Below are 9,937 nucleotides of genomic sequence, written 5' to 3'. Positions count from 1 at the left end.
AATTTAAGTTAAATAAACTTAATTTTCTTATGTGTGACCAATTGAAGTGATTCAATTAAATTGGATCAACTTTTTTCTTTTTAGAGTGAGCAACAATATCAATTTAAAGTTGGGTGCAACTGCTCTATTTAAATTGAATCAACTTAAATTTATTAGTTTGAACCTAAATACATTAAGTTGATCCAACCTAAATATATTAAGTTGAGCCAACGTAAATAAATTAAGTAGGACCAACATGATTCATTTTTGTTCAAGTAACGCAATCTAATCATGTGGAAATCCTTTCCATAATTTTTTTATGTTCATTCAAAGTGAACGTTTTTTGAGTGTAATTGCATTACTGCATTGTGTGTATTTGGAGCAATGGAAATGCTGGGCCCCGTATCAAACCTGTTTAAATAACTAAGCTTAAAAATCTGCAAAACAGGAGTGAATGCAAACATTTTGCAGACATGACTGATGAATAGATGCTGGGGGTAAGAATAAAAGTTTGTTCCGCTAATTTAATGCCGGGGCTTCAAAAAGGAGGGAGTTTCTGGTTTGTGTCCCTGCACGTTTGGGGTATTTATGGGCTTTTGTTCCCACGAAAAGGCATGGAAAGCTTTGAAAAGTGTGCAGATGCACAGGCTTGCATGAGTTTGCCATTCTTTTTTTTATTTTTTAAATAGTGCTCTCCATGCATTTCTTGTGCAACCAACTTAGCAGCTGTGGATGTGTTGACAGTCTTTCTATTTCTTATTGTGCATGCTCTAAAAAAGTTGTTGGGTAATTAGGAGAAATAAGAGGCAACTACAGCCTGATCTGCTGAAGCTTGTCTTATGGGTATCTGCATCCGGATAATCTCAGATATTTGCTCAAATGTCTCAGTTTGATCTACAGCAAACCTTTCAGTAACTGAAATGTGGGAAAAAATGAGCTGAGATTTTTATTTTTCTTCTTTTTACTCTTAAAGCACACCAGCTAACGGTGAGTTCCTTAACAAGTCGTTTCCTCACAGTTCTGAGGAGTTTAAGGCTCTGCTGGAGTCCTATTTGTTCAGCTAGGTCCCGTGCCAAACAAACTGCACCAGATGGTGTCCACGATGCTCAGTCCCAGTTGTGCACAAATATAAAACCTGTGATCTCCTTTTTCTCTCCCTGCTCTAGCCTGACTTGCGCGTTCACACCAATTAGACCTTTACCTAGTCAAGCGCGAGCGCGCGTGCTCGAAGCGGTGAGTGTGGGATGCAGCGGGTCCCACGGGGAGTTTGAGGGGAACAGATTCGTGCGCGGGGACAGCGCTGTTCCGCGGCGTGACCGACTCTTAAAACGCATTCATTAAAGTCCGGCTCCCTTTCAGGGCGATTCGCCACACGGCTTACTCGGCTTAGACGTCTCACCCACAGACAGACTCAGACACGGAGCGCATGTGGAAAGAAAGCGCACTCCACTCAGAACAACATCCACTTCAAAGTGATGTGCGTGAAGGGGCTGTTATCAGCTTCAAAGAGCAGGAAAACACTCGGTTTCCACCTTAGTGCAACACTAGATGCACATTTATGGTAAACAGGAGTGGGTATATTGTTAAATCAGTACGCAAAACGTGTGCGTAAATCCTCAAAATCATCTGTTTTTTTGTAAAACAAGTCACAGTTATGGTCTTATGAGAGTTTGGACTTTTTACATCTTCGTGCAGGCAAGAACAGGATGAATAATCACAAGTATTCATGCCTTGAAAGTATTTTTCCCCCCGTGGTTGCTGTAAATGAGGAGACGTCACCCTGAAAAGTAGTGAGAGTGAACCCCCCAAGGCGGGGTTTTCACCCCACCCCGAAGGTTTTTTTTCCCTCCCTTCTCATTTGCTTTGGATTTCAAGTGGCCACTAGTCAGCTTTTCATTTAAGAAGCGCTTGTCTTTGGCGAGATTTGAGGCGGGTTATTTTGATCAGGTCCGCGCGCGGAAGAGAGGGAGCGAAGGAGAGCACACGGCGCACGAAGCAGACGCAGGGAGGAGAGGGAGAAAGGCGCACAGACTTCAGCGGTGCTCAGCTGTCTCTCTTCCACACTGGATGCGCACAACAGATGACGAGGGTGGACGCACAGATTTGGATGATTTAATGACAACTAATCCAATTTAAAAGACCTTTTTCGTGCAATGTAGTTACTCCGAGCTAGTCGATGAAGTTAAACTACATCAACACTACATTTTGAAGTTTTTTTATTTCATTTTATTTATTTTTTTTCAACCAGAAGAATGATGGGTCTTTTTCTGAGAAGATTGTGGAGAGTTGTGGCTGTTTTGGCGCTGGCGACGCAGCATTCTGCCGGTAAAACGCTTAAATATCACATTTCCGAGGAGCAGAAAGTCGGCACGGTTATTGCCCGTCTGAAAGACGATGTCGCGGATGTTTTGGCAAAACTTCCCAGCTCCGTGCCGCTCCGCTTTCGAGCCATGCAACGGGGCAGTTCTTCCTTCCTCACCGTGCGCGAGCAGGACGGAGAAATCAGCATCCGAAGCAAAATCGACCGCGAGAAACTCTGCGAAAAGAATCTCAACTGCTCCATCCAGTTCGACGTGCTCACGCTCCCGACCGAGCACCTTCAGCTGTTCCACATCGAAGTGGAAGTGCTGGACATCAACGATAATGCCCCCCAGTTCGCCCGAGCCGTCATCCCAATCGAAATCTCCGAGAGCGCGGCCGTGGGGGCGCGCATCCCCCTGGACAGCGCCACAGACCCTGACGTCGGTGAGAACTCTCTCTACACATATGCCTTAGCGCCCAACAACTTCTTCAAGGTTGACATTCAGTCCAGGAGTGACGGAGTTAAATATGCCGAGCTGGTGGTGCTCAGAGAGCTGGACCGCGAGTTGCGCTCCAGTTATGAACTTCAGTACAGCGCCTACGACAGGGGCGTTCCCCCCAGGACCGGGTCCACGCTGCTCAAAATCAGCGTTACTGACTCCAACGACAACAGCCCGGTCTTTGAGAAGTCCTCATATGTCATCAACCTGCCTGAAAATGCAACTGTTGGCACTCTGCTCATAGACTTGAATGCCACAGACGCTGACGAAGGGAAGAACGCGAAAATAGTCTACTCTTTTAGTAGTCACGTGTCTCCTAAAATCATGGAGACCTTCAAAATTAACCCAGACAGTGGCCACATAACGCTTATGAGGAGGCTGGACTACGAAACGATCAAGTCTTATGACATTGACGTGCAGGCGCAGGATATGGGTCCAAACTCAATGCCTGCCCACTGCAAGATCCTGGTCAAAGTGGTAGATGTGAACGACAACAAGCCAGACATCAGCATCAGCCTCATGTCCTCCCAGGGCAACGGGGATGCTGCCTACATTTCTGAGGCTTCCCCTCTGGACACCTTTGTTGCCTTGGTGAGGGTGGAGGACTTGGACTCTGGGTTAAACGGAGAAGTGGAATGTCGGCTGCACAGTCAGGGCAACTTCAAGCTGCAGAAAAAATACGAGAACAACTACATGATTCTGACGAACGTATCCCTGGATAGAGAGAAAAGGTCAGAGTTCAGTCTGACTGTGGTGGCTGAAGACCGGGGAATCCCGAGCCTCTCTACCGTCAAACATTTCACCGTGCACATCACAGACGAAAATGACAACCCGCCACACTTTGAGAAGGGGAGATACGAGATCTTTAAATCCGAGAACAATGCCCCTGGTGCATATCTGACATCCATTTCTGCCTCTGACCCTGATCTGGATGCTAACGGACAGGTGAGCTACACCATCTTGGAGAACTTTATTAATGAAAGCCCCATCTCCACCTATGTGAACATTGATCCTTCTAATGGTGCCATCTATGCACTGCGCACGTTTGATCGAGAGGATGTGAGTCGCATCTCATTTGTTGTGCAAGCCAAGGATGCAGGGAAGCCCCCCCTGCAGAGTAATGCCACAGTGGTCTTGAACATTCTTGACGAAAACGACAACCCTCCGGTAATTGTGGTCCCCCAGTTGTGGAATTTTACCGCAGATGTTCACGTCTTCAAGTTCACAGAGGCCGGACAGCTTGTCACTGTGGTCAGGGCAACTGACCGGGACACGGGGGTCAACGCTGAGCTCCTCTGCTCCATATCTGGTGGCAATGAGGAAGGGTTCTTCCTCATGGAACCGAGAACTTGTGAGATCCATGCCAACGCCAGCCTGGAGAACTTCCCCCATGAGCATGCTGAGTTGAAAATTGTAGTCAGGGATCAGGGAAGTGAAAGCCTAAGTGCCAAAGCCGTTTTAAAAATCACCCTTTATGAGAACAGGGAGAACCACGTGCAGCCAATGGATCAGGGGGAGTCGTCCATAGATCTGTCCCTCATTATCATCATCTCACTTGGGGCTATCTGTGCTGTTCTGCTGGTCATCATGGTGGTGTACGTGGCTCGCTGCAACCGTGAGAAGAAGGACACCAGACACTCCTACAACTGCCGGGTGGCAGAGTCCACCCACCAGCACCACCCAAAGAAACCAACGAGGCAGATTCACAAAGGTGACATCACCCTGGTTCCCACAGTGAATGGCACCCTCCCCATCAGGGCTCACCACCGCTCCCCGTCAGCCTCCCCTCCCATGGACCGAGCCCAGATGGGGAGCCGGCAGAACCAGCACAGCCGTCAGTCTCTGAACAGCCTGGTGACCATCTCGTCCAATCACATTCCAGAGAGCTTCGCTCTGGAGCTGGCACATGCAACTCCTCCAGTGGAGGTGAGCGCGCACACACAGACACACACTTAGCACACTGCTTCATCTTCCTCCTCCTCCTCCTCCTCACACAGCTGTCCCTGTTTGAGTAAATTAACTCATCTCTTTGTGCGACTTAATCAACACTGCCCTGCAGTTCAGACTGACTCTCATTAAAACTGTTGATTATTATAGATGTCTCTGTCTTTACCTTGTTTACACCCTGTCACAGTTACCTCCATCATCAATGTGACTCACTCATCAGCCACGTTTCCATTTTCACTCCCCTTTTTTGTTGAAATGTCATCCATTTTGTCTCACCCATTTTTAGCAGCCTCTCTATCATCCATTTTGTGTTTACTCATTCATTTTTTGTCTTCTGTGTTGTCTCTCTCTTTTCTCCCCCCTCCTTGATGTTCCATCTGTATTCATCCCCCCATTTTATTTTTATTTTGTCTTGTTTTTTTTTTTCTTTCTTTTTTTTTTCTTTTTGGATGTAGCAAGTCTCACAGCTTCTGTCCATGCTCCATCAGGGCCAGTACCAGCCCAGACCCAGTTTCCGTGGCAACAAATACTCCCGCAGCTACAGGTAATTTCCCCCTACGTCCCTCAGCCCCTCTCCACTTTTTAATCTGATTATTTATTTATTTTCCTTAGATTTATAAAGTATTTTTGTTTGTCATTGTTATTTTGTGTTTTAAAGTGAAGATTTTTTTTTCCCATTAGTTGATGTGTTGCCTGGTTCAATTGCGTTTAAATGTATTTTATTGTCATCTTCCAGTTGTCATTCCAGTTTCACTCAGTTCGAAATATGTAGCTCATTTGTCTAAGTGTCACAACATTTTTGGGAGAAAATGAGCTCAGATAGAAAACTGTGCATCCATCAAAACTTTCCCCATGATATCCACTTATGATAGATTTATAGATGCCTCTAGTGGCTGCTCCAAAGGATTTATTGATGGGATTTACCTCCATGAAAAATTGATGGGCCAAGCCCCGTCTAATGGTTTGACAGATTGAAGAAGCCTCAAGTTAAAAATGTCAAGTTTAGTCTTTCCGGCAGACTGACTGATTGCTTCATTTTTCCACATGTAAAATGGAAACCCTGTATAAAAAAAGATGTCTGAATCCCTCCCCACAGGTATGCATTACAAGATATGGACAAATTCAGCCTAAAGGACAGTGGTCGTGGGGACAGTGAGGCGGGGGACAGTGACTGTGACATGGGGCGGGAATCCCCTGTGGACAGGCTGCTTCTGGGGGAGGGCTTTTCTGATCTGATGCACCTCGAGATGCACCATCGACTTCACCCAGGTGAGCTCGGGGAGGATGCAAACCATCCAGATTTGCACATCGCATTTTGTCTGACTTGTTTGCCTCAACCTAACACTTTTTTGTAGCAGCAGCTTAACAGTTTCCTCTCTTTGTAGAGAGCAATCACACCTGTTTGTGGTGAAGTATTTTTTTTTTAATACAAGCTTGAGTCCTAAAAATAAGATATTGATGTTGTGTCAATTTTGGTTTCAAAATGAACTGGAGGTGACCTGAAGCCTCCCTAAAATCCCCTGTCTTTATGTGGCTGACAGATTTCAGAACCTTGGACAGCATCAGTCCTAAGCCCATTACTTGTCAGCACACCTGCCTTTACAGCCACTAAATTTACCTTGTTTCCAACACAATCTCCATTGTGCTCAGCCCCATTCTTTTACACACCCCTCATTTCCACGCTCGTTATCACACCGGGAGAAGCTGCTACAGTGTGCGGAATAGAAGCGTTTGTGTTGTAGCGCATGTGCACTTGCGTGTGTGTGTGTGTGAGCATTATCTGCCCCTAAGATAGAGCCGTGTCTGTAAAATCCTCCCTGGAGCGGAGATGAGTCGCCTGTCACTCATCGGTATGCGTCTCAGGGTGATGTTTTTTTCTCCCTCCCTTTTTCTTTTTTACTTTCTCTTTCTTCCCCCCCTGGTGAGTGACAGTGGCACGCTTTCATGTCTGAACTGAGGAGAATTCATAGTAATTGCTTTCAGAATGATGTTATTCCCTCCTTCTCTCTCTGACTCTGTCCCTTTCTCTCTTGCTCCTGCATGCCTGTGAGCTCCTCTGTATTTCTCCTCATATTTGTTAATGTGTTCTCTGACTTTATTGAGATGGATGGAGGGAGGGGCAGTGGACACGGCCAGTTCCCCCTCCCCCCTCCTTCCTATTTTAGAGAGATATTGCGTTTTGTCTTCCTCCCTCTCTGTCTTTTATGCCAAATTAATAAAAAATAAGAAGACCAAAAGGCAGGATTAACATCCTTTCTCTTTAATAGATTTAATTGTTTAGATTTTTCTGTTTGTATTGGCAAATTCATGCTGGGTTTGACAAAAGACGAGCAAATCCCTGCCTCAGTCTTGCTAAAATGACGACTTGCTTGGCAGAGATTTATTTGTATTTATATAACTGTTTATTTTTTTCATCCAAATGCTAGTTAAGCCCAAAAAGCTTTACAGAGTAAATGACAAAACTCGTGAGGATTTGGGCGAATCATTCAAACACCAAGCTGGAATGGCTTCACAAATGTCCTGTGTTGAAGAAAATAGAGTTGCTTTGAATTGACTATGCTAATATTTTTGCAGTGTTAAGGGATGCTAGTAAAGACCAGATTAAGGTGTGGGTTTGAAAACGTATTAAAAATGTATCCATGGCGACCCTGGGGACTAGGGTCTTCAGTGTGACAATGCAGCTTTTACATTTTATTTTCAAGAAATGATAAATATGATCCGATTTTAATAAAAGCCAAACCCAGGGGCTGTCAATAGATTTCTCTTTTTTTTTTATTTTGCTTGTGAACTTTAAGGCAGAAAAAAAAAAACTTCTGGAGGAGCAGATCAATTCCTGAACCCACCCAAACTTATTTCCACGTGTTTTTGAGAGGACACCAAAGTCTCAGACCATGTATTTTAATCGCAACATTGCTGAGTATCCAAAATGTCATTAGCAGCTGCATGTAAAGCTAGTGAAATATTGTTATACCCAGCAGCAACTGGTAGTATATGCTTTAAGATGTAAATACCGGCAGTTTAAAATGAAAGGACAAACAAGAACTTACCAAACTGAACTATTTTAAAGAAAAACCGAAACAACAAGAAAAAACAAACCCAAGTTTTCAAACGACCCACTCTCTTCCTTGTTGACTGCACCCCTCTGTTTTATTGGTAATGAGATATTAGGAAAGCTTTTCCTCTATGGGGTCTTTGTGTTTTTTTTTTTTGGGTTGTTTTATAGTCATGCCACAAATGGTTAAAAGTCATCCAGAGTCCCTCTTCTTTCCATGAACCTTCAATTCCAGCTTGACTTTGAATCTTTGTTTTTTTTGTGTGTGTGTTTGTTTCAGCCATGAGACTTTGCACAGATGAATGTCGCGTCTTGGGACACTCTGACCAGTGCTGGATGCCTCCCCTCTCCTCACCCGCTTCCTCTGCTGACTACCGCAACAACATGTACATCCCTGGGGAAGAGTCCTCCCAGCAAGCCCCACTGGATGATGACCAGTCCTCTGTTGACTCCGAAAACCGCAAAAGCTTCTCCACTTTTGGCAAAGAGTCCGGAAATGAAGAATTTGGGGTTGGGGGGGAAGGTGGAAGTGAGATGTGTGCTGCTGGAGGAGGGGCTGGCTCCCTCCTCACTGAGATGAACTCCGTTTTCCAGAGACTCTTGCCTCCTAATATGGACTCCTACGCTGAGTGCACGGAAACTAGCCCACCCTCCTCCTCCTCAGGAACATCAGAGAGGGGCACTGGACGTGCTGGCAACATTGCTGGCAACCATGGCAACAGTGCTGTCCCTCAGGACAGCCGAAGAGGCTTGTTGCCAGGTGGTAAGGGCCCTTCTTACCCCCCAGGTGTAGCCGCATGGGCTGCCAATACCCACTATCTAAATCCAGGCAATGGATCTGTGGGCACCAGCCACGTTCCCGCCTCGTCTTCCTCATCATCTTCCACTCCAACTTCCACCAATGGACAGCCACCACACTTAAAATGGCTGCCGGCCATGGAAGAGATTCCCGAGAATTATGAAGAAGATGACTTTGATGGCGTTTTGCATCAGGGTCTCCAGAACAGCAAGCGCAGTGAGAGCCGCCACGAGGCAGGCATGGACACTTCCGAGCTGGCTCATGAGATCAACAAACTGCTGCAGGATGTCAGGCAGAACTAGGGAGCCGCACAGAGCGGGATGGCGGGCTTGAGCTTTCACTGTGTTGGTCTGGAACATTTCGCCACACTGGGACATTTGTGGTCTTTGTGCCGACGCAAAACTTAATGGGTTCCTTTTCCACTGTAAAGCTTGTCTTGTTTATTTGACCAAATTTCCCTTTTTGTCGTGCGTCTCTGAGCGCAAAGAAAGTCCAACACTGAACTGAAGCTGTGACACGACTCGAAGACACGACTTCTCCACTCGCATCCAAGTTGTTTGGAAAGTTGCTCAAATAGGTGATCTTGAAGTTAAATTCATCAACATAAAAAAGTGTACCTGTTCTTGTAATGTTTACAGTGGTGTGAACAGACTCCGAGAAAGCAACTGTTGTGTAACCTACTTTCTAGTTCAACAGTAAACAGTATTGTACAGTGTCTGTGGAGAAAGGCAAGCTCACTTGAATATTGTGCCATGTCTTCTGTTTTGTTATTTTGGAATGTAACTGTACAATTTTATCTTTCTATATCAAAAATACACTCTTTTTTTACTTCTCTATATTTATATGTGTCCATGTATGTTTGTACAGAAAAAGATAACATGTCTATTTTTTATATTTGTCACTGCATGTCTTATTATCTCTGAGTGTGTCCATTTTTTCTCTGGCCTTTTATTTTGTAAAGCAGTTGTATTTAATTTTTTTTCTTTTTTTTAATATTAAATATGTGTGTTTGCATATCAAAGTAATCACATTCCAATGCAGTTCCATGTTGGAAGTGGATTTTGTATGGTAACATTGTGACCAGTGGATGATAAATAAAGCAGAGAGATTTGTATCTGGGTCTACTTGGATTTTCTTTTTTTTTTTATTTGTTCAAGTTAGTTCAAAAAATGTGTTTTACTTGCATTTCTAAGTAGCTTCATCTGCAACTCCTCCATCACTTAGCGCCTTCTAATGGTCAGTTTCTGAACTGCAGCAACCTTACATTAATGTCTGCTGCCAAACAATTTCAACACAGAATTTATTCCTGCTTGATCTTCTTAGATTAAACTACATTTTAGTATTAATTTTAATTCAGAG

General features: G+C 44.7%; 1 protein-coding gene across 2 annotated transcripts; it reads left to right on the top strand.

Annotated features, from left to right (window-relative positions):
- The first annotated feature begins 653 nt into the window (after positions 1–653).
- On the top strand, positions 654–9,692 carry pcdh18a (protocadherin 18a). 2 transcript variants are annotated; one of them, XM_004084223.5, is made up of 4 exons: positions 654–4,706; positions 5,216–5,271; positions 5,824–5,996; positions 8,060–9,692. In XM_004084223.5, exons 1-4 carry the CDS (start codon positions 2,232–2,234, stop codon positions 8,878–8,880), a joined length of 3,525 nt encoding a protein of 1,174 aa, XP_004084271.1. In that variant the 5' UTR covers positions 654–2,231; the 3' UTR covers positions 8,881–9,692. The 2 variants fall into 2 exon arrangements, with proteins under 2 accessions (XP_004084271.1, XP_011490698.1); XM_011492396.4 differs by having other exon boundaries at positions 5,183–5,271.
- Positions 9,693–9,937: the final 245 nt, after the last annotated feature.

This window comes from Oryzias latipes, chromosome 1 (genome assembly GCF_053564925.1).
Source record: "Oryzias latipes strain Hd-rR chromosome 1, Olatipes_Hd-rR_3.1".
Taxonomy (NCBI): domain Eukaryota; kingdom Metazoa; phylum Chordata; class Actinopteri; order Beloniformes; family Adrianichthyidae; genus Oryzias; species Oryzias latipes.
This window is presented reverse-complemented; position numbering and strand designations above follow the sequence as displayed.